Source organism: Zophobas morio, unplaced genomic scaffold, assembly GCF_036711695.1.
Source record: "Zophobas morio isolate AGI-343-1 ecotype UQ-CSIRO unplaced genomic scaffold, CSIRO_AGI_Zmor_V1 ptg000002l, whole genome shotgun sequence".
NCBI classification, from domain to species: Eukaryota; Metazoa; Arthropoda; class Insecta; order Coleoptera; family Tenebrionidae; genus Zophobas; species Zophobas morio.
This window is the reverse complement of record NW_026972107.1, coordinates 20,389,736-20,414,290: the sequence shown is the minus strand read 5'-3', so window position 1 is coordinate 20,414,290 and position 24,555 is coordinate 20,389,736. Positions and strand designations below refer to the sequence as shown.

General features: G+C 32.4%; 5 protein-coding genes across 5 annotated transcripts; 2 read left to right on the top strand and 3 right to left on the bottom strand.

Annotated features, from left to right (window-relative positions):
* Window positions 1–1,211: 1,211 nt before the first annotated feature.
* Window positions 1,212–8,817, bottom strand: LOC135130039 (GRB2-associated-binding protein 2-like). The gene is made up of 6 exons (XM_064057350.1): window positions 8,644–8,817; window positions 8,227–8,527; window positions 7,994–8,175; window positions 6,688–7,106; window positions 5,955–6,429; window positions 1,212–1,934 (listed from the first exon to the last, which is right to left on the bottom strand). Exons 1-6 carry the CDS (start codon window positions 8,719–8,721, stop codon window positions 1,521–1,523), a joined length of 1,869 nt encoding a protein of 622 aa, XP_063913420.1. The 5' UTR covers window positions 8,722–8,817; the 3' UTR covers window positions 1,212–1,520.
* A 204-nt stretch (window positions 8,818–9,021) lies between these two features.
* On the top strand, window positions 9,022–10,019 carry Lsn (larsen). The gene has a single exon (XM_064057393.1). It carries the CDS (start codon window positions 9,241–9,243, stop codon window positions 9,994–9,996), a length of 756 nt encoding a protein of 251 aa, XP_063913463.1. The 5' UTR covers window positions 9,022–9,240; the 3' UTR covers window positions 9,997–10,019.
* LOC135130049 (cingulin-like) lies at window positions 9,963–12,082 on the bottom strand. Its single transcript, XM_064057361.1, has 6 exons — window positions 11,953–12,082; window positions 11,831–11,903; window positions 11,491–11,775; window positions 11,057–11,444; window positions 10,709–11,004; window positions 9,963–10,660 (listed from the first exon to the last, which is right to left on the bottom strand). The coding sequence occupies exons 1-6, from the start codon at window positions 11,979–11,981 to the stop codon at window positions 10,049–10,051; spliced, it is 1,683 nt and encodes a 560-aa protein (XP_063913431.1). The 5' UTR covers window positions 11,982–12,082; the 3' UTR covers window positions 9,963–10,048.
* A 6-nt stretch (window positions 12,083–12,088) lies between these two features.
* Window positions 12,089–15,291, top strand: LOC135130065 (histone deacetylase 11). The gene is made up of 4 exons (XM_064057382.1): window positions 12,089–12,306; window positions 13,050–13,290; window positions 14,446–15,024; window positions 15,078–15,291. The coding sequence occupies exons 1-4, from the start codon at window positions 12,302–12,304 to the stop codon at window positions 15,246–15,248; spliced, it is 996 nt and encodes a 331-aa protein (XP_063913452.1). The 5' UTR covers window positions 12,089–12,301; the 3' UTR covers window positions 15,249–15,291.
* LOC135130055 (RIB43A-like with coiled-coils protein 2) lies at window positions 15,286–23,955 on the bottom strand. The gene is made up of 7 exons (XM_064057372.1): window positions 23,777–23,955; window positions 23,583–23,723; window positions 23,361–23,524; window positions 22,403–22,643; window positions 15,640–15,867; window positions 15,476–15,582; window positions 15,286–15,430 (listed from the first exon to the last, which is right to left on the bottom strand). The coding sequence occupies exons 1-7, from the start codon at window positions 23,897–23,899 to the stop codon at window positions 15,289–15,291; spliced, it is 1,146 nt and encodes a 381-aa protein (XP_063913442.1). The 5' UTR covers window positions 23,900–23,955; the 3' UTR covers window positions 15,286–15,288.
* Between the last annotated feature and the right edge of the window lie 600 nt (window positions 23,956–24,555).

Here is a 24,555-nt window from a genome sequence, read left to right as displayed (position 1 = left end):
ATAGAGCTTTCAGTAAATGAGTGCAGGCCGTAGGTACCGAAACCCTCAATTCGTAATAGAACCCTAACTTCTGTGGCGTCGACTTAATTTTGTCCATATTTTTGATTATGTATTTACATTAAATGTGAAAGCCAGAGTCAATGTTCAAAAATATGCAGGTAGTTCCTTTTCGAAAAGAATGCAGTTATTACGTCATTATTGATCGGTTTCGGAAAAAAGTTATTAGAGTGCGGTTGCAACGGATTTCAATAAATCTTAAGGTTTTGTGGTTTGATCTGAGTACGCTCAAGTCAGGTTTCATTATTCCCTTCATCAGTACGACCGTATTTCATTTTATGCAAAAATCTTTTGAAAAATCCTTAAACAAACATTTATTTTTATAAAATTTCGTTTTTATACAAAAAAAAAGAAATCAAATCAATGGAATGGAAAAAAAACCGGACAGTGTGTTAAGATTAAAACCATGTTTAAAGATATTCTTAATTTGGTGAAACGTTATATTCGCAATTTTTTGATAAAAATGTCAGTCACGACTGTGTCGACATTTTATAATGCAACTACTTCAGCGGTTGGAAATTTAACGAAATCGTTAAAAATACAATTAAACAATATAATGAAACTTCTATTTTAAAAAAATGACCTCTTAAGGACTTCTTATTTCGTATGTTCTATATTTTTGACGCATTATATCTGTGCACACACAGGAATACCTACTAGTACTAACAATCTTGTGAAATTGTATAATTATTAATTTATTTTTGTAGCAATAGAGTGGTGGGGGGCACAGTCAATTAATAATTTCAATATTGGGTGAACGTCCTGCAAGAAAACAATATTCAAAAAACGTCTCTTTTATGTAATGATTGATTAAAGATTTTTTAGCGACATTTTTGTTAGAGATTTATATCAAAAAAGGGTGATTGTTCTTCTTTGTGAATAATTTTAATAAAATACCGAGAGTTTAACGGTTGTGCCAGCATTAACTCAATTATCTTCCCATGAAAGTTATGGAACACCTAATTGAAAATTTCATGGTTCATTACTTTGATTTTATTCCGGTTTCGCGACAGAAAAATTACGTAAATCGTGTTCAGTGAATCGAAATGCGATGTTCTCAAAATTCGTCGAAATGTTAACAAGAAAACTGATACAGTTTATTAGATTATGCAAATAAAGACAATCGGGATCATTAGGCGTTAAAACTCCAAGGATTTGGTAATACTATCTTTATTCAGTGTATCTGTTTTGCATAACATCATTAAAATCTGTAATAGACTTACACCCTAAGCATATAACATAGAGAATAAAAAAATATTAGTTCTAGTATAATACATGATATGAATTTCATAAGATGGCCACTTAATAAAAAATAACATTAAAGCTCTCTCAAAAGTTGTCAATTACAACATTACAAAAAAGATCAAAAATACAAAACAAACCCTAAATGTACAATCGTGATATTAAGAATTGCACAAAAGCTACCCTATAAACTTACAAAAATATATAAAAACTCTTCGCTATCACTTTTTTAAAAAGGTAACAGGTTCCTTGCGTTCTTTTTCTAAATTGTTCCTCGTAAGGTTAAAGGCTTCCGTTTTCTCAAAATCTACTTTTTTGTAAACGGTATTATCACTCGATGATTTTGACGGAATTGTATTACTATTATTAGATAAATTCGAAGGTCCACAATGATCCAAATCTATATATTGCATTTTAACTGGCAAATAATGATATATTTGTTCTTCTTGGTTGTTTTGCGATAACAAGCTTTCATGTGAACGACCCAGACCTTGTAAAGTTGGGCTGGGAGCAGCTCTTAATTTCGGGGTGTCATCCTCCATTTTTCTACTGCCTGTTGGACTAGGGCCACATTTTGATTCGTCGAAACTCGGTGCCATAATTGGACTCGCTTTTATTTTGCGATTGTGTGCTTCCTGCAAAGATTAACATTTTACGATTCTATATTTAGTTTCAATTTATCTGAACGGGACAATGAGAATATATTTTATCGTATACAACCATTATGCGGGCACGGAAATTTTTAAATTGGAATCCTTAATCGTTATAAATGTTTGCTCATCAAGTTAGCTACAATTTTGAATAAATTATTATTTTCCTATCCTTTAAACTTCCCCAATGCGAAATTCAGTACAACTAGTTGAAGTTTGCGGTATGGAAATTTCAGTAGATTTTTACGTTTTGGGATTTCCTGAGGAAAATTTATATGATTTTTAGCGGTTTATCTATCTGGTTGTATCTACACATTTTTTCGGTAACGATGGATTCAAAAACACTTCAACTAAATTTGTATGAGGTGATTCACTTTCGCAAATTCAATTTAATTATGTTTTTGGCTATATAGGATGAGGGAAAAGTTTTGAACATATTTCATATCAAACTTTTTAATTTTCGTCTTTTTGATGATAAAAAATAAAGATGTTAATATCATAAAAAACATTTTGTTTGAATTTATATTATCTGCTTACATTTTTGCTAAAAACCAATACTCCTATAAAATTTCAAATACATATACATATTACGAAATGCAGTGGAAGAATTAACAGAAAAATATGATTAAAAAAATTGTTCTAGCTATTTTAATAAATTATAAACGCCTATAATTAAAATGAAAAAAAAAAAGTAGTCGAAGGCTATTTAGAACTTCCCTTGCTCCTGAAGTACAGTCTAGCAAATCCCGCTTCTTCCACAAATTGTAAAATTTGATTTTCGGAGATTTTATTACGATAAACTAAACCCTATACGTTAAAAAATAGGTAACAGCAGTCACAATGAACTAAAAAAAATGTTGCAAAAAGTTTAAAATAAAAGTTTGTTATTCAATTTGCATTAGATCGGGGATTCAAAAACTATAAGTACAGTTTCGATAACAGTACACAATTTTGAGGTGAAGACATCAAAGTGTTGATAATTTCATAAATTTTGGGTAGCGTTTTACCATCTACCTGGTAGACTTAATGTACATATAAAATTTGAAAACAATCGGTCCAATAAATTTGGAAATTATATGTTTAATAATAAACTCAGCACAGACAGACGACAGACAGACAAACGGAAACGAGAGACCCATTTTTCGTACTCTAGGGATCATGAAACGTCGAGAAAACATGACAGTAATACTAATGTGTTCTCAGAATTGTGTGAATCTTTACGAACATTTTTAACAAATATTTATTTCTGGCATAACGTTTTGGAAATTAACTTATAAAATTTTGTTTCTTTTTTATGATTTTTTATGAGATGACGTCATCAATTCTTGGGGGGGATAAGCAAATATATTTTGATTAGAAATTTATCATGCTTATCATAACTTTAAATCATCTGCAAGATTTCAAAGCATTCGGTTTTGCGGATTCAAAATTAAATTGCAAAATGTTGTTTTATAATTTTGATTTTTTTTTCCAAAAATCTAGACGTTTCCGGTAAAACTGTGCACAACGTCATAAACTACATGTGTAGTATCATATCATTTTATACAATTTAAAACCCATTCACTATGTACAATTTTGAAGTGACGTCATCACATTATTGGTGAGGATGATTAGGCAAATTTTGGTTAGCGTTTTAGATCAACATGATATTCCTAATATAAATGGAAAATCTGACAACAATCTACCCAGTACTTTTGGAGATTATCTGTCTAATAAAAATCGGAACGGCAGATAGACAGACAGACAGATAGACGGAAACGGGAGACCTATTTATTCGTACTTAGTGGTCATGTAAGGTCGAGAAAACGTAAAAGTAGATAGTCGACCGACGGACTCGATTACAATATTTCCTTCGCTTACGCTCGGGAAGTAAAAAGTCGCAAAAGTTTAAAATACAAGTTTATTATTTAATTTGGATTTTTTTGGAAAAAAAGCCTTAGATCTCGATTCATAAACTATAAGTATAGTTTCGATAATAGTTACTATACACAATTTTGAGGTGACGTCATCAAAGTGTTGGCCGGAATGATCAGATAAATTTTGGTTAGCGTTTTACCACCTACATGATAGTTCTAAGGTACATATAAAATTTGTCAACAATCGGTCCAATAATTTCGAAAATTATTTGTAATAAAAATCGACACGGGCAGACAGCAGACAGACAGACGGAAACTGAATCTATTTATCTATTTTTTCGTGCTTTAGGTATAATCAAACGTCGAGAAAACATGACAGTCATTTTTAATTTCAACAATAAAGTTAATTCATTCATTCATTACTCGTAACTTTTTAAACATCCTGTATAAACAATTCTAAAAATTACTAAATAAAAAATATGCATCTTTAACCACATTTTTTAAGATACATACTTATTTCTGGGATAACGTCATTAATTTTCTAGAATTTTGGTATTTTACTAAGATTATAAAAAAGTCGTTCTTCGCGATAATTCGTATATGCATCATTAAATACATTTATGGATATATTGTTAAACCACAAATAAAAAAACATGCCAAACTATAATTTCAAGCAAAAATTACTTAACAAAATGACGTTATCTTTGGAGGGGATGAATTTTGATTAGTGATTTACCACGTTCATGATAACATTAAGCGTCTGTAAAATTTCATACTCAATACTTTTTGGATTTTTGGAGTTTAAATTAAATTGTAAAATTTTGAATTCTTTTCATTGGTACAAATAGAAGGGGATGAATAAATCACAGGTAGTGGAGCATATCATTTTGCGCATATTACATAGGTTTTGATTAGCAAAATTCTGTGATGACGTCATAAATTTTTGGGGGGGGATGATCAGACAAATTCTCGTTAGGGTTTTACCATTCATATATTCCACTAGTTTCTGACATTATCTGTCTAATAAAATTGTCAACAAACGACAGACGGAAACAGAAGACCTACTTTTTGAGTCTAGGAGCTATGAAACTGCGAGAAAACATTCGCTAAATCTAACAGGGTCTATCAAGCTTAAGGTACTTCAGGGAAGTTTCTACAGCGGAGTTCCTCTCGGTAATATTACCACATTGTGGGGTTCTACGTTTTTACCGGTTCCTGTTCCGTAAATTTGGCACTTGACAAATTTTTACTTCCCGAATGTAAGCTAAGGAAGTCTATTTTAATAGGGTATATCTGCAGAATGGCTACTTTTATGTTTATTCGACGTTTAGTGACCTTTACAGTATGACACAATAGGTGTCCCGTTTCCGTCTGTATGTCTATCGTCTGTGTCCATTTTTATTAGACACATAACCTCCGAAAATACTGTGACGATTGCTGTTAAATTTTATACGTATTTTAGGAATAAACACTAGCCAAACTTCGTCTAATTATCCCCACTAAAAATCTAATGACGTCACCCCAAAATTTTGCTTGATAAATATTATTTAAATTTCATAAATAACATTCATACAGGCATGGTTTATGTGCATAAAGAAAATGGCACTTAGTAACATATCGAATATAAGTAATAGTCTATAGGGAAGTTTTCTCGACTCCAGAGGTTCGGTGTTTTTTTTGTTTACGAATTAGAAATACAAAAACGACATAATATTTTTCGACGTAAACTGTTTTCATTAATTTAATTAACTGTAACTATGTACCTGACATTACCACTTAAAAATTGGTTATTTTGAAGAAATTTCAGAGAACTATGACATCTATTAGCATAGAGCACGTGGAAATAATAAATATGAACATATGTGTCTAATCTGACATAATCGTGAACAAACATTTTGGACAATTGTGAAGATTAATTTCTCTACTAAAGTTTCCGACTGTACGTAAGTATATAAACGCAGCGAGCGTAGCGAGCTACTGGTAGTGAACGATTGCTATGACTACATACACTTACAACCTATTAAAAATGAAAGCATTTCTGCATCAGTTGTATTACAGATCCCATGCATAACCGGCTTGTACCGGATTCCTCTGAGTTTCGCGCACAAAAACTCACTACTATTACCATAGCAAAATTTGTTTCAATTACCTGCAGTGGAGTAGGAGGTTTCAACTTCCTATCTACTGACGGAGCATTTCTCGGTGACGACGGCTCAGGATTTGAAGAAGACGATAAGGAATCCGACAGTTTCCTCTTAGGTTTCAAATCCCTGTTAACAACTGGAGGTGGCATCAGCTGACTATCCGCCAAAAGTGGACTCGGTAAATTTGAATAGGCTGTCGTGGAGGAACTCTGGGAGAGAGGCGAAGCTGGTTCATCGACGATGTCGTCTCCATCGTAGCGAAAAACATGATTCGAACTTGTGGATGGCTTCGGAGAGATATCGTACCGGAAAATCTGACCTTCGATTTTGACAGGGGCGGCATTGTTGTAGCAATGCCGTCGAAGGACCATGTTACGGACGGTTTCTGCTTCTGGAATCTGGTGGGAACGGGGAAAGTCGTACATGTCGTCGGTGATGACGCCCGGGGGCGGCTGCTTTCGGTCTTCCTCTTGGTTGTTTCTGCCGACAAAAACGGGAATACAATAAAATGTGACATAAAATAAATCAGACACCATAATGTTTTTAAAAATATGTATGTGCCCACTGATTGTAAATACTTTATTTTAAAATTACGACTTTCCTTAGTTTCCAGAGAAGTAGCCAGGTCGAGAATACCACTAGATCTAATAATTTCTAATAGTTCCATTTCTTTTTAACTGATTTGCTATTATAATATTTTGTTCTAGTAATCATTAAAACCCATTTTTTATTACTTACTCGTTTTTGTGGTTGGGACTTCCAATTTGCTGCGTGTTCAAATTTATGTAAGTGGAGGAAACCACGTAGACTGTTTTTGGGGGTCTAGGTGGAGCCAAAACTTTATTATTGCATTCTTCAATTTTGTTTTTGGTAAATTTTTGTTTAACAACAACGTTTACATCAGCCATATCGTCATCCGTAAATACACTTTCTGTATCAGTTGGTGTCTGTAACGGCGAGTTGTCTTTATTTTTCTTATTTTTGTCATTATCTTGACATGGAGAGAGTACTCTTGGACTGTCATAAAACCTAGGATCCTGCATGTCGTTAACATAATTTAAGTAATTTCGTTGCGAAATTCCGTAAGTTTGATTCGTTTGCGTTATATCTGGTTTGAATGTGTTCTTCATATTTTGTTGTATCAGTGCTTTGAAATCCTAAAAATGTAATAATAAGATAAGCCAAATGATAACAGTATACCACAGATGCTTAAGTGTGAGTCATATTGCATTATGTAATAAACTAATCAGTAACGTGCAATATATTTTTCTTTGTATTTGCAGCTAGGAACTCTCAGTCGTTAATTTCACCGTTGGCTGATTGATTATTGTTAATTTTAGAATGATATCATAAAATGTCTCTTGACATCACAGCCCGATCACTGCACCAAAATAAACATAAAAAATATTATAATGGAATGAAGTAAACCTTGAACTAGAGAAGGCCAAAAAACTTTGTTGATAAAAACTGCTATCATAAAAACATTTAAAAAATCCTTTGTTTTTGATAAATAATTTCACAGTGCATTACTAGGCTAAGTAAATCGCAAAACAAATATTTCTGATGAACATTACTGATACAAGGCAAATTACAAATAATTAGAAATACAAACAAAGGTATCTCAAGTTATAAATCTAATAAATGTTACAATGAAGAAGACAATGCAAACTATGAACAGCTTTCTTGAGATTCAGTTAAGATAATAATAGGTGTAAATATGTATATGAACATCAACTTTGTACTACTTAACAAACATTAATTTTAGTAAGGGTAACACAGAGTGATATCCTATTAAACATTAAAAAATTATGAAAATATTTCCACAGGTAGGAAGCTATGAGACATTAATTAAATTGTTTGTTTAGTATTTGTTTCAAATCTGTACCATGTGGATACAGTAACTTTAGTATTCAGTTATAATTAGACAATTTGTGGTAAGAATTTGTCCTCTAGCAGTAGTTACTCTTGAACAACAATGTCAGAAGTACATACAAATTAGTGAGTGCAGTATTTTGAACTTATTTTATTATAAAAAAAGACTTACTTGTGGGGTTAAAATGGGAGTTTTCCCAGTAATACATTCTGATATAGGTATATAAGGACTAGTACTAACAGGTGATACTGGAGGGGTTTCATTTATCGAACTTGGTACAATACTTTTGTCATCTTTCTCCTCTTCACTACAAACTATATCTAGGTTCACTGCGTTGTTATCAGATATATGCACTACAAACATAACCTTAAAAATTAAAATTTTCAATTTTAGCATATACTTACAGTCTTCGTCACTTGTTGATTTTAAACCACACACTTTACAAATACAATTCACCCAAGACTTCATTTCGGTTTCTGAATCTGCAGCTAGATAATAAGTACGTTTGGTTGTCTTGATATCAAAAACATGGTCAAATTTTAATTTTCGTTCATCTAACTTCAATCCTAAATCAACTTGTTCACAATCATCTAAATTAATAGAACCTTTGAGTTTTCTGCAATTTCTATCTGCATAATATGTCAATATAAACTGGTCGGGGATCTCCCCAGAATGTTTTAATGAAAACCATCGTCTTCGCCACCTCTGTAAGTTAATAACAATTAGTAATAGGATGAATCATTGATTTGTGTACAATTACACAGCTGATAAATATAAAATAAGGAAAAGCTTTCTTTACAAAATACAAAGTTTGTACTTACTGCCCGCCAGATTCGCTTAGTTGGAGGAGATTTCGTTAGCCAACCCTCATAAACAACCTCTTGCCCGCTTTTTGCCATGGTGGAGAATTTTTAACATAATTAGTTATCTCACATATTAACAGACGATGACTAATTCGTTGTCAATCAATGTTGTTGCAGACAAGACTTGACTTCTCATAGACAAATCACTTTCATTTCAGGGCGCCAATCCAAAAAACTCAAAAACCCGATCCACACCCATAACATTCTTTTAACTTTCCAGCTTTGCACCGCATTTGTACTCGTATTCTATTCATTAGGCGTTTATTTAATTACATTTACATAACCTACATGTTTTTCACATTAAGATTATTGCAATTCTCGACAATTTTAATTTATTTGCAATTTTATGATGGCTAACTTGACAACTCGTGACAGATGACAGATGTCAAACAACCTAATTTCCAGTTTGTGAAAAATATTTCATTTTTGCAATTTTGTAGAAACATAAAGGGCGTTATGGTTGTTTTAAATATATAACAAACTATACTGTTAAGTACATAATTTAAGATCGAATGTTATAAGTGTAGAAAATAAGGTTAAAAATATTTACCAAAAATGCGGCGCAGGGCAGGACTAGGAGCGATTCAGAAGCACAAACTGGAGCAAGAAAAATACAAAGACAAAGGAAATGAAATTCAGGAAAATCAATTGGAACAAATGACACGGCAGATGGAAGTTTTCAAAGTAAATTTGGAAGAATTTGCGACCAAACATAAAAATGAAATTAGGAAAAATCCCGAGTTTCGAAGACAGTTTCAAGAGATGTGTGCTAGTATCGGCGTAGATCCACTCTCTTCAGGCAAAGGATTTTGGTCGGTTTTAGGTATTGGTGATTTTTATTATGAACTGGCTGTGCAGATAGTCGAAGTTTGTTTAGCTACAAATTACAAAACTGGAGGTTTGATTAGTTTAAACGAGTTGCGTACGCGATTAATTAAAGCAAGAGGAAAAGGTAAGCAGCATCAGGAGATAACCCAAGATGATTTAATTCGTGCCGCACAAAAACTGAAAATTTTTGGTAGTGGCTTCATGGTTGTACCAGTTGGGAAAGGGCAATATATGGTTCAGTCAATTCCTGGCGAACTAAGCATGGATCATACAGCTGTTTTGCAACAAGTCACCCACTCAAATCAGGCGTTTGTGTCGGTGGGGTACTTACGAAGGGAGTTGGGCTGGGAAGAGGGAAGAGCAAAAAAAGCGTTGGATCACATGGTGGATCAAGGACTTGCATGGTTGGATTTACAGAATCCTTCTGAAAAATTGTACTATTTTCCTAGTTTATTTAATGCATGTATTAATTCATCAAATTAAAGAACTGTCAACAATGAAAACAATGCTCTAAAAATGTTTTTACACCAAAACGCTAACCATTGTCACTCACATGTTCACTTATTTCAGGTAAGGCAACTGTAGTTATCTTGGTAACATCTTTAGATATCATTTCCAAAAACTTGCGATATTCCAACATTTTCAGATTTGCGTTTCTAAGACGTTCACTCAAAGTTTTGTTTTCTCGTTTGATTTTGCCATTTGCCATCTTTAGTTCTATTATAATTGTTTCTAACTGTTCAGTAATAGCTTTTGCTTCTGCTCGCCACTTGCTATTGACATCACTCTGTAACAGAACTTGTTCTTGTAGTTCATATACAATTTGTTTGTGAACAGTTTCCATTTCCTGACGCTCCAAACTAGTCTGTTGGAGAGAATTTTTTGTTTCAAGTATTTTCTCTTTAAAACTGACTTCCATTGTTGATATTTTTTTATTCAAGTCATTTATAGTGTCTTTACTTTGAGATACTTTAACATAACTGTCATCCAGTTCTAACTTGAGTTTTGAAACTTCTTGTTTCAAGACAACCTTTTCTGCATCCCTAAGGTTGATGTCTTTTTCGTAATGACGTGACATTTGCTCAAGGTCGTTTTTAAGGGCATCAGTTTCAGCTTTCAGTTGTATGTTTTGTTTTTCTGAAAGTAACTAAAATTCTGTTGAAAGGCCAGAGTATCAAATGTAGAAAAAAATTACCAGTTTTTGAAAAGTGTTTTCAAGATTTTTTTCTAAAATCAATATTTTTGAAGTGCCGCCATCATCCAAGTAAAGGCGACTGTTTTGAGCTTTTTCTAATTCCATTTCTAACTTGGCACATTTTCTTTCATAGTTTCCAATTTCTAATTCTTTCACTTTCAGAAATTCCTGGTTAGTATCTAAGGCTGTTTTCAACTGATCTAGTTTCGCTGCATGGTCGTGCTGAATGTTTTTTATTTTGGAATCAGTTTCTTCAATAAAATCATTGAGAGTTTGAGCCAATTTTCCTGTTTCTTCTAAAATAAAGTGGAATTTAAAGACAACTAGTGCAATTAATGGACATTTTACCTTTAGCTTGAACTTCCCTGAGAAGTGCCGCATTTTTTTCATTAATAGCTGCATCAACAACTTGCAAGGCCTCTTGCACTCTGGCCTTACAGTCTTTAGCAGTGGTTTTCAATGCTTCTATTTCTTGTTGTTTACCTTTGACATCGTTTTCCAATCGAGATTTTTCGTCGTTTGTGGCAGTTAATCTTTGTTGAAGATTGAGCACTTCATCTTCGAGGTTTTTGATTATTTTGATGCTGCAATTTTGGTTATGAAGCGTTCCACTAATCTCCTTATCTCGGAATAGTAATTCCTTTGTCTTTAAATTAATTGTTTCCTCTAACTTTTTTTTAGTTTGGATGACAGTTGACTGAAGCTCATTGAGTTTTTCTTCATACGAATTTCTGAGCTAAAAAGTGGCTTTAGTAAGACGTATAAAAAGAGTGTGATAAAACCTCAATTAGTTTCGCTTTGGGAACATGTCCTTGTGTATTGTCCTGATACATCCTGAGTTCATTTTCAAGTTGTTCGACGATGTTAGTGGCATTTTGCCACAGCTTAATGGCTTGTTCTTTCTCATCATTGACAGATTTTAATTGAAGCTTTAAATTGTCTACTAAATCGCTTTCTTTAAATTGGTATTCAACGTCACCTTTAGATTTTTCAGCCAAAATTTTGTGTAATTCATAACTCAACTGGTTATTTTCGCATAAAGCTCTCTTCAAAGTTTTTTGTTCGGTCTAAAGGTATTTTTCTTAAAGAAAATTGCGTGATAAAGAAGCAGAAATCGATTACCTGGACCGAGTCCAATTCTCCAGTGACATCCTTGAGAGCGGCCTCATAATTTTCGATTAGTAACTGAAAATTTCTAAAAAGGGGGTTATTTAGTGTTAACATAATATTTTAACAATACTTACTGCACACTAAAATCCCCCGAACTGGTCATAATAAATTCCTAAAAAGATCATCATCACTTTGACATTTTTCTATTTATTTTCAAATTTTGAATTTTCAAATCGAGAGCCATCTGCTGAAGGTCGCGCCGAACTAGCGTAAACTGCAAAGCGAAAGAAAGGTGAAATGAGAGTTTTGCGGCTTTATTTGCATAAATGTTCGAATATTTACAAATATTTAAAGGATTTCGGTTAAATGTGAAGCTAAGCAGTGCTGTACTTTGTTTGTGTTAGCATTACAACTCATTCGCTTCTAACCAGCTGTCCAGCGACAATCAATAAGTTTTGGTGGGAAATTTGAATTTGATTTGCCATGCAGTGAGTATATATATTTATTTTTTATTAGAATTTCAAAGAAACGCATCCATTTCTTAATATAATTATGATTATGAAATTTTAAAAAAGATACACTATAAAAGAAGAGATTAAATTTTCTCCTAGGACTTCTAATTTCAAAAAATCGTAAATAAATGCAAACAAGAGTTGAGTAGTCTCGACCTAACAACTTCTCCGTTCACTTAAAAATCGAACGTCCATATAGACATTGACTATACATATGTATAATAAAAATAAATCAGGATAGCTCTTTACTTATATGATTAAAAAATAAGTGCTCCAGTGGGCCATGAAATTTATTTTCAAAATAATCGTGTTGGCAAGACTAGTGCGTTCCTTGTTCCGTTCGGCAGTTACGGTCAAATAAAGTGTCAAATAGCTGCAATACCAACATCATTATTTTAAAAATAAATTTCATGACCTACTAGAGGACTTTTTTCGATCTTATGGTATTATGACTGAGTAAGAATGAAAAACTAAGACATGCATTTTAAATTTTGGTTATTTTAATTTAAAGAATATAAAAAGATGTCAGTTACCGGGAGGTCTGGCTGCAAAGTTTTCTATTACTGTTTATTTTAAACTATAATTAAAAATTGATGCAAAATTAAAGTGCTCGTTAATTGTGTATATTTTGAGATAGAATAAAATATGTATAGCTTTTAGTTATTGAAGCAATTTTTGTGGTGGAATTTACGTTTTTTAAATTTTTCTTTGTATTGCAGAACAACTTTGTATTTGGATATTAGCTCAGAGCAGTGGCCTATTGTTTATCGCCATGAGTATAACGTACGCTTTATGGGTTTGGAGAAGTTACACCCTTTTGACGCAGGAAAATGGGGCCATGTGTTCAAATTTTTGAAAACTGCGTGCTTAATTAATGAAGATACCATAGCTGTGCCAAATGAAGCAACCGAAGAAGACTTATTGGTGGTGCATACAAAAAAATATTTAAAAAGTTTGAAGGTATGCTTGCATGTTTTTTTTTGTAAAGATGAATAGATTTTCCGCCAGAAAAAAATGGAGTAAATCTTTTTGCTTATTGATCCACGTAGGTTGCAGTTCACTGACGATTGAGAATCATAGGGCTTAATTTTTTGTAGTCTGCGATCGAAAATAAAATGAATTAGAGTTGATGTTGCCCGTCAAGCTTTAGGTGGTACTACTGCCCTTAATTTGATGTAAATCAATGTCAACATAACGTTTTAATTAATCACTTTTTATTCTAACGACGGCGACGATGCTCAGATCGTCAAAGTTCCATTTGTGATCAGTTGTCAATAAGTTTTTAAATTTTTTTATTGTTCTGTTTTATAAATGACGAAATCTAAATTAACGATACAAGATTAAATTTCAAAGCCACCTGCTTAACACAATGACATGTTGATACATATTGTTATGTATTGTCAGCGAATATAATAATATTTTAATCGAGAATGGCAAAATTTAATTAATGTGATGGGCTTAATTTATATTACGATACGAATTTACCCTACAGTATGACTTTGTAGCTATTAATCAATTAGCTATTTACTTTAGAACAACAGATTACAGATATTATAGTTTAATATCGTATTGAGTCGAGGCGCTTATCAGTTTTAATAGTCTTTTAAGTTAATTACATTTTCGATTTGTTCATTTAGGAATGTTATTTTTGGGTGTAACTGATTCAAGTCAATTTATAGATGGCAACTACTTTTATTTATTTTTTGATGTACTGTAAAACGCTTATGAAGTCAAACGCAGCACTTCTGGAAAAATGTGTTTACTTCGGAAATATGAAACTATCTATTCAAACAGATTTTATACATAACAACAGGTCTAAAAAGTTGTAAATCATTTCAAAATTGTGGTTTTTTATATTTTTGATCTAGTTTAATATTTTTGTATCCCATGTTATTTAACAGAGATTTACAAAATTCTGAGTTTTGTGTATATCTCTGAAAAGTTGCCATTCACAAAGTAGAAAAAAAATACAGAAAAAAATGACCAGGTAATACGAAATATGGACTTTTTTAATGTTTTTTTTTATAAATAAATACACTACCAACTTAGTTTGTCAGTGTTGTCGTGTGTAGATATTACACAGTTTCTTTATGTTTTAATTTAAACCGTTTTTAGTGTAGTTTCAACGTAGCTACTATAGCAGAAGTTTTTCCACTTTGTATCGTGCCAAATTACCTAGTTCAAAGAAGTTATTTGAGACCAATGCGTTTTCAAACTGGTGGTTCCGTTTTGAGCGGAAAACTAGCCTTAGAAAGAGGATGGGCAATAAATATTGGTGGTGGTTTTCACCACTGCAGTGGTGGTAAAGGAGGAGGATTTTGTGTCTACGCAGATATAACACTATTGATTCATTTTGTGTTTAATCACTACCCCCAAACTGTTCAAAATGTCATGATTGTGGACTTAGACGCTCATCAGGGTAATGGATATCAGCGGGATTTTAAGGATAATCCTAACGTCTATATCATGGACGTTTATAACAAAGGGATTTATCCGTTCGATAAACGTGCCAAGGAGTACATCAACAGAAAAGTCGAACTGGAACATTTCACCGAAGATGCTGAGTATTTGGGGAAAGTTGCTAAAAACTTTGATGAAGCATTAAGTGAGTTTAGTCCGCAACTGATCGTCTATAACGCCGGAACGGATATTTTGAAAGGGGACTCTTTGGGTTGTTTATCTGTATCACCGCAGGTCTGTCTGCAGGAAATTTATTAAAACTTTTTTCTAACTCGTGCCATTTTCAGGGAGTAATTGAAAGAGATGAATTAGTGTTCAGGAAAGTGCGCACCAGGAACATTCCGATAGTGATGCTAACGAGTGGCGGTTATTTGAAGAAGACGGCGAAAATTATAGCCACGTCCATCATAAATCTGCACGAGGCCGGTCTCATCAACGAACCCCCACGAAGATATTAAATTTTAAAACTCTTCGAACGCAAATAAAAAGACAGCCTTATTATCTCGTTGATTTATTGAACTGATCGTAGAATTCTTGTGTCGGTCTATTTGTGTAAACCACTTTTTCCATAAATTCTTTGCGCAATTTTTGCTCCTCGGCCAACTTCTTATTGTCTTCAGCCAGACTTCTGATGAATTCTCTAAAAAGAGAATAGTTTTTTGCCGTTTACGTTTGAAGTACATACCTGTGTTTCCTTAACTCCTCTTTGTCCATCAACGATATTGTTTGTTGTGTCCCGTTAAGGAAATCTTCATACTCTCTGTCCATTCTTTTTTCCAATTCTTTTTGCTTCTGTCATCACACAAAGAATGTTGTTAGAAACTTTAAAAAAGTAAAGATTGAACAAACCTTTGCATCCTGAATTTGAGCCAACTGGTATTCACGCACTTTTTGTTTCTCCTCTGCTGTCATCCCTTTGTATAAATAACCTATTCGTCGATGCGGTCCTAGATTACTCTGTGAGACATCTGGATTTTCCGTCAGTAAATCGCTCGTCATGAAATTATACATCTCGGCCAGAGCGTCTTCGTGTTCATGTTTGAGCCTACTCACTTCTTCCATTTTTCTTTCGTCAGCCTGAATATAATAATGTCGTATTTAAGTTTCTCCGTTTAAGCGATAAAGGATAATGCTAGGTTTGACAGAGAAACATAAATTTTAATAATGGTTAACAAGAAGACGAACCAAGGTACTTATAACTACAAAATTTCGTCATCATCTTGGAAATGAATTTGTCATGTTTATATTAAAGTACTGTATTATACTATTATAGTACAGTACTTTAGTTTATATAAGAGATAAAATTTATCTGCAGTGGTGTTAACGACTGAGATTAAGATGATTTTTTGGTAGGATCCTAGTGGTTATTGCTTTGATTTGATTTACGCGAAGTAACCAGGTTCACGACGACCCTAAATGTCCATAAATACACGGAAAAGATGGACACCTTCTACCGAGAATGATTATTATTTTGAGGTGCATTTTTTTACCATCTTTCTAGATTGTTTTTTCTGTAAGGTAAAACACAATGAAGAGTGTATTGCGATTTTAAAAATTAAATTCCGCGCCGAGAAAAAAAAAACAACGCCGCGAAACCACATTTAAAAAACAAAAACAAATTTACACTAACGTAGGTATGTTGAGCGGGTCGCCACCCCTTAAGGTTGGTAGTTTTAGATAGTTTAAAAAAAGGGTCACTTGACTTATTTCTTGTATTATAGTGCTATTGTAAACACTGGTTAAAAATTCGTAGGTAAAGTCACAGACAAAACTTAACGACAAAGTGGATTCGTACTAATAGCCCACACTTGATTTGTCAAAATTTTGAAGTTTTAGCTATTGCATTTAAGTGTTAAAACAGAGCAGTACAATTATGTTGTTTTTGGAATTTTGATGACGCTACCAAAAAAAAAAAGAAAGCTAGTAAAAAAATTGTGAAAGGTTATTTTGAAGTATGGTCCTATACATTTCGCTTCTTTAAAAAATTATAAAATTCTATTCTGCGATTTTCGTTTTGTGATAACTGTGGCGTAATTAATATCCCCGCAACCCCTACGTCTTTCAATATGAAATATACTTAAAGCAGATAACTAACGGAAAAAAATGTAGACAATTTCAATTTCTCAGTGTATACTTGACTTCGACTGTTTATATTTAAACTTCGACCGAATTCGATTACAAGCACAAACATCAGCTATTAAAAGAAAAAACATTAATAAATTTGAAGAAATTCGGCAAAAATGTAAGATGATGGACAAATTTTGAGTAACGATTTACCATGTTTCAAATATTGTTAAAATATTTGCACGATTTCACAGCATTCGGTATTTGCAATTTCAAAGTTACATTGTAAAATATTGTTATACAATCTTGATTTTTTTTTTGTTCGACAGAATTCTAAGATGATGTCATAATTTTTTGGGAAAGTCTTAAGCGAACAAATTTTGATTAACGATTTATCATCTTTCCTATAACCTTAAAATGTCTGCAATATTTCAGTATATTCGCTTCTGCAATTTTCAAGTTATAGTGTAGAATACAATTTTGAATTTTTTCCCAAAAATCAAAACTCTCCATGTCTGGCGTAAAAACTCAACACGGATGCCAAATTACACATACATGGAGTATGTAGTTCTATAAAATTTAAGAAACATTTGTTTTACAAAATTATAAAATGACATCATCATTTTTAAGAAGGCTATAAGCGAAAACAATTTGATCAACGATTTACCATGCTTACGAAAATCTTAAAAAACTTGTAAGTTTTTAAAGCATTCGGTTTTATACTTTCAAAGTTAAGTTGTAAAATGTTACGCAATTTTGATTTTTTCTCCAAGAATCTGTATGTCTATGGTGAAAACCGACAGGGATTCATGAATCACATACAGGAGTGTGCAATTAAATTAATTATATAACACCAAAAAAGAAGGGGACAAATTAGTAGTAAGTAAAAAGGTCCGTTTCCCCCACATTTTGTTTATTAATATATTATGATGTGCTTTTATCATTTTTAACAGACCAATTTGGACGTTGAAGTGTTTATTATTATTTTTTTTTATAAAAATCTCAGTCAGCGGTTTCTATATGGATCCGTTGGAATCGTGGTCAGAATCTTTAGAAATCCACAACTTTTAAATAATAACCTTAAAAATCGGGCGAAATGTAAAAAATGCATTAAAAAAAATTTCACTACAAAAAATTTACTTTTTTTATTTTATAAAAAAGCAATAAAAAACGTCAACGTCAAAATTGGCCAGTTTGCTTAAAAACATGATAAGGTACCTTAAAGTAGATGAAAAAAAAAAAATGTGGAGTGAAACGCACCATTTTACTTTTTACTGATTTTAGTTTAGAAATTTCACCTAAAACGTCCGACGTCCGAAAAAATTATATTTGGTATATATAAATTAAATCGACAAAATTGTAAAATTATGTAATTATTGTTGTAGAGGGGCAAACGAAAAAAAATTCGAAGTTAAATTGCAAAATGTTGTTTTACAATTTTGATTTTTTTCTCCAAAAATCTGGATGTCTAGGATAAAAATTCAACAGGGGTTCATAAACCACATGTGCAGGAGTATCTTGTTTTATAAAATTTAAATAATATTTACTACTGTAAATTTTAGCGATGACGTCAACAAATTTGTTGGTAGGGATGATTAGCCAAATTTTGATCATCTATACGATATTCGTAATACACATATTTAACAACTGGTTCAGTGGTTTCGGAAATTATCTGTCTAATAAAAATCCGGACAGACGAACAAACAAACAAACAAACAAACGGAAACGGGGGACCTATTGTTTCGTACTGAATTTCCGCTCTGAAAGTAAATGGATGCTCTTATTTAATATTTACATAATATATCGTTTTTATGTGTGTGTGTCAGTGGCGGCTCGTGGTGATTTTTGATGGGTGGACAAAGCATTTCATACATGTTATTTATTTATTTATTCATATATATAAAATATATATACATATAATCATCTTTGTGAGAAAGTGTTTTTGTTTTAGTGCTGCATGTCAGTCAATATAATATAACAAATATTTTATGTATATTATATATAATTATTTTATTAATATTACTTACAATGTTGTTCAGCAAGAACCAACGAGAACGTCAAAGATTCTTGCCAGAAGAGGCACGGAAGCAAAAAAAGGGTTCAGCACATAAATGGATTTGTTAAGAATATATAGAACTACAGTACGTCAAATAATTAGCCCAATATGTAAAGATTTTGAAATAACATGAAAAAAAAAACTTTAAATTTTAAGTCTTTGCGATAAGCTACATTTAGAAAAAGTAGCAATTTTGGAAAATTATTATAAAAACAAAATTAAAAATGCCAAATGAAACAAAAATAAATTCTGAAATACTAACAAAATTAAAACTAACAAATATAATAAAAAAATAATTCCAAAATAATCGTTCTGATTGGTTTTAAAAAGACCACTAAATACTAAAGATTCTTCCAAAAACTTTTTAAATCATTGAATTTTGATAACAAATTTGCTAATTCTTTGAAATTACTTTGATTAAGATCAATTTGCGATTCGTCTGGTCTCCGAAATCTATGTTGTGTGTAGCCAAGAAAATTATCATATCGAATAAACGTTTAATAATGATTCTATTTTTTTAACTGTTTCATTGTGTTGTAAATGTTTTTACAATAAGCCGAATTAAAAAAAAAAATCTATAGTTTCACTTCATTTTCCAAGTAATTTTCTTTTTTTCAGACTGATCATGTTTTATATCTCTCTACTTGTGGAATTCCAAAGCGTTTGTAATTGTTCGTTAAATAATAGACAATTTCAACAGTTTTATTTGTTATTTTACTACCGGTCAGCCAATAATATTTATTGTTCCAATTTTGATTAAACCCTTTATTACTGCCACGAGAGTTAGTGATGACTAATTTTATTGTTTCATTTCGGGCCATGGTCTTAATTTATAAACAAATAGTTCATAAACCTCAAGTTTCGTGCTACTGAATTTATTTATTAATTGAAAAAACTCAGTGTTTTTACCTTCTTTACCACCTCTCTAATTATTTGCACAGCTTACAGTCGGACTTGCCATTAAAAAAAAAACAACTAAAAATTACCTACTTTGGTACCCGTCTAACCGTTTGGTAATTTGAATAAGCTACATTTTATAATTAAATGCAGAACGCAGTTTCTGATCTGACTGATTACAATTCAGTCGTGTCTGCGACGAACCATGCCGAGTGCTTCCGATTCCCAGGGTGGATTTGCCCATCTTAGAGCGAAAGCGCGTATCAAAACTGTGTGGCTGTCTGAATTAAATAATAAATTAAGAGTATATTTAACTTTTGTTGACTCTCTACAGTTAACGAAGCATTCACTTTGTAAAACAAAAATGCATATGTAATAATAGAAAAATACACATATGTCACATACGTACTTCAATAAAAAATGCATTCCTACGTATTTTCATCATTCGTTCTTCGGATTTTTAAATTTATAATACATCATAAAGTTAACACTGTATTCGCATTCGACGCCACTGTCTCTCCTACAAGTGCAATTATTGTAAGACTAGTTAATTGCCGATTTTCTATTCTGAAATGTTGTGAAACTTTGTCGAATTCGTCAACACGTGTTGTTTTTTTGTTTGTAATCTGATAGTTCATGTTAAGATTTTTAACTGTTCATGGTACTAATATCATTTAACAACAATAATGTGAAATGTGTTACAGGAAATCCATTTATTCAGGATCAAATGACTTCTAAAGTTTTGGATGGATTTTTGTCTTATATTACCCACATTACCACATTTTATAATTTCTCACTCGAGATTTTAAAATAATTCATTATGGAATTTAAACTATTCTTAAACGTTTATCCATTTTGAGAAAAAGGACCTTGAACATTTTCATCAATTAAATTAAAAAGGAAGCGGTATTTTATGTTTATTTTGTACTATATTTATGTAATGGATATACATATCTATATGTTTGGCGAAGACAGGATAGAGCGTATAATATGCGACAGATTTTTTGGGCATATATAAAGATCTGGTGTGCGTGTTATAGCTGATAGAGTAAAATCATCGAGGAACTTAAATTAGGCTATTCTGGAGTATATTATTTTTTGAATCCTTGCAGACACATATATACATTTTTTTTTAATCCCGACGTTTTTTTAAGTTCACACCACGGTGGTTCACACTTTGAAGATTAACCTTCGCGAAAATATTGCTAGGATTTGTACAACACAGTTTCTTCAAATTAATGTAGAATGTTTGTTCTTAATTATCTAAATATCATAATATTCGCCATATCAAAACCGTCTAAAAAACAGTCGGTCTTAGCTTTTATTATTCTTCGGTTATAAATTTCATTTAATCACTATTAAAAATGAAAATAAGCACTTACGTAAGTCGAATTATGACAGAGTAAGTAATTCTTCAAATAATAAAATAACAATTTTAATATAATGACAAAAAAGATCAAAGATTGACGTCTTAATAGCAGGTAGCTTTAATTAGTGAATTACAGGTTTCCAATTCATTTAAAAAATTGCTCGATGGAATAGGATTTCGACTTTTAAACTTGCAATTGGTGAAATCGTGCGATCGACGATTTTCACGTTTCAATAAGATTTACAACTATATAATAGAGCTACAAAAGTAGCCAGGTAAATTTTATTTAAATGTTTTATTTAACCTATTATATTTAAGTCTGAAAGTAAAAATCTTATTCCTGATGGGCATGGTCATCGTCGTCGCTCATGGCCATTTTGATTCTATTCTAGTAGTATTTGACTAACAATTGCAATTGTTCACATTTGTCGAGCTTATTTACGTTATGGTCATTTATTTTTTTCACCTTGAGACCTTTATTATTGCACATGACCACATATTTGTTGAAAAGAAAAATTCGAGAATGTATCGCACCCTGATTGAGTTCTGAAAGTGACACTGCCATTTCGATAGAATACATTTTTGGCGTTAATATTAGCTATACCATGTTGAAATCGATGACTGTACTGCGTTATACAGTCTTTGAAAATTATTAAAACATCGATTTCAGTAGGTAATGCTTTGTTCTCTATTTAGCGGTTTTCTTCCGTATATTCTTTAAAATTAAATTAGTGTAAAACTTTTTAGCAACATTTTTCTGGAGTAGGTAACATGTGATTAACATTTTTTCTGATTCAGTTGTAGCAAATTTTCTTTCATGCAACATTATTTACAAACATTTCCATTATTGAATTAAAATCTGATAATTTTTGAGAGAATTTTTAATTGAACTATCTGCAATGTCAGTGCTAATGGAAAGTCAACAACTTGATTAAAGAACATCCTTGCTTTTTAAGTGCATGCCTGTCTAGAAACGATAAAAAAATTGATTGTTTGATTTTAACTACTAAATTACACAGGCGTGTCTACATTTAAAAGACGGACAAGCAGTGCTTCCTGGAACACAAAGTGAGCAAAACTGAGACTTTCCTTGATGATTAATGATTTTTTTTTAAATCGGTCATTGAAAATTAGCTGGGAACTTATTGAAAAGTGAAAGACATCTTTATCAAAGCTGTCAGTCAAGTCAGTGAATTTCGATAAAAATTATAACGAGCACACGTTACCAGCGCTCTGTTGAATCTTATACAGGCCTCTTCGAGTCGTTTCCTGCATTCTTTCTCCATTTTATCTAGTTGAAGGGCTCTTTGATCGCGTGCCATGATTGCTTCTCTGTACGCCTCTTCCGCCGCTTTACGCTCCTTATCAGCTGCTTCTTTTTCCATGATCTGCTGGTCAAGCCACGCTTTCACCTGATCCCGTTGTACTTTGGCTCGTTCAGCACTTGCTAAATCTTCGCCTTCGAACCTAAACACACACAGCCCACATATGTGTTTTCACACTCTACGTTGTAAAGAATGGTATTAAATATTATTAAAGCTTTTACGGTGCAGGTGGAGTCATGCATTTATAGCGACAAAATTGTCGAAAAATTGCTGCTGGTGGGAGTAACGATGAAAAATTTTCAAGAAGTTTTTTTGACATGAGAAGTTACTTGTTGACGAAGTGTTCTCTCGTTAACTTTTAAACTTGGTTTGGAGACGAAATGTTAGGAAGTAATTTCCATTGATTTCTAGCTTGACTCTTATTTTGACTAAAATATATTTTACATACACTGAGCAAGTATTATTTTACATTTAGGGAAGACTTTGATTATTGAAACTTTTATTTAAAACAGAAACTGAAAAATTAATTTTGTGTTCAAGGACTGAATAATTGCGAGTTAGGCAAACTCTTTTGATTATGGCAATGTTTTCAGAAAATTTATAGATTGAAAATTAATGGCAAGATATGAAATGTTGAATTAACGTGAAAAATAACTTTACAAATACTTTGTGAAAATATTACAGATAAGATTTTTTTAGGAACGACTGAACAATGTCTAACGTTCTGAAAATTTCATCAAGTTCGGAATTTACTCCTCTTAAAATCTCGTTTAACCGGACTAATATTAAAACAGCGTTACAAAATTATCTTAAGAATGCCGCTCTTTGGTTTCGCAAGTTTAAGTGTACGGTTGTATACTTTTGTGCCGCTGAAGGTCCAAGTCTAGGATCATCATCGCAGGCTCTTGCGGGTATAGCTTTTTTCATTTGGTGGGGATCGTTAAGATCGAACTCCCTTCGATCCTCCGGGCGTTGGCAGCACATCCGGAAATAATTTATTTCTTGTTCGAGTTTTAGACGTTCCTAGAGATAATTTTGTTAAGTATCGAAGTATCGCATAAAAAACCCACACTTCTTTTACCTGTTTTTCTTTCTTCTCTAGTGCCAGAGCGATTTCGTCATTTTTTACTCTTTGTTCGTCGAATATTCGGTCTATGCGGGCCTGTTCGGCTTCTCTTTTTCTTTTTTCTTCGATTTGTCTTTGTAAAGTCCCATAATCAATCTAGGTTTCGTTTAGGCGATTAAATTAGAGTTGATAGTGATTTTCTGTCTCACCCCAAATAAACGCTGGCGAGGATTAAAAATCCGCTTTTTGCGTTCTTCTTCTAGGGCTCTCCGTTTTTCGATTAGAGCCGCTTCACGACGATCCCGTTCAGTAGTTAATTGGAAGTTTAACATTCTTGAAGAAGTCTGTCAAAAAATTTAGACTTGCCACTTGGTAAATAAACTAATGCTATGGTGATGCGCGCTCTGCTTAGTAACGGTTTTTACCTCGGAATAATGAGGGTTCCTATGGCAGCGATGCGAAGAGAACGCATTAAAATTTGAAACAACTTTCGACCCTACGTTTCTTGATGAGTCACGAACGTGTATGATGTTAGGGTTTTATGCTTCAGGAATTTTGTTAACCACTTTTACTATGGCGGTTAGATAATTATTTGTGTAAAGATTTTGTTACACATTTTAAAAGCTCGCGTTCGCTACTTTTATTATTCGGCGTATTTTACGCAGAAGCGGGCTGTTGTTGTGTGAAAGTTGCCCAGTGCTTGTAAACAGTTCGTTCCGCTTGGACAAATTTTTCTTTTTTTTTTTAAATCACGCATAATTTTCAGTAAAAGCCACTTTTTTTATTGAACAGATATTTTTTCATGGAAAGCTTAGTTTTTATTTCGACTTGTTTTGATGATTCTGATCGACATGACGTACTTGCGGTATGCGGACTCGATTTATTTTGCGAAAAGGAGACGATTGGGCTAATTTTCGTAACAAAGTTATCTACACAATTTGTAATTTAACGAATACCCGCGAATACCTTTTGATTCTGTTGTCCTATG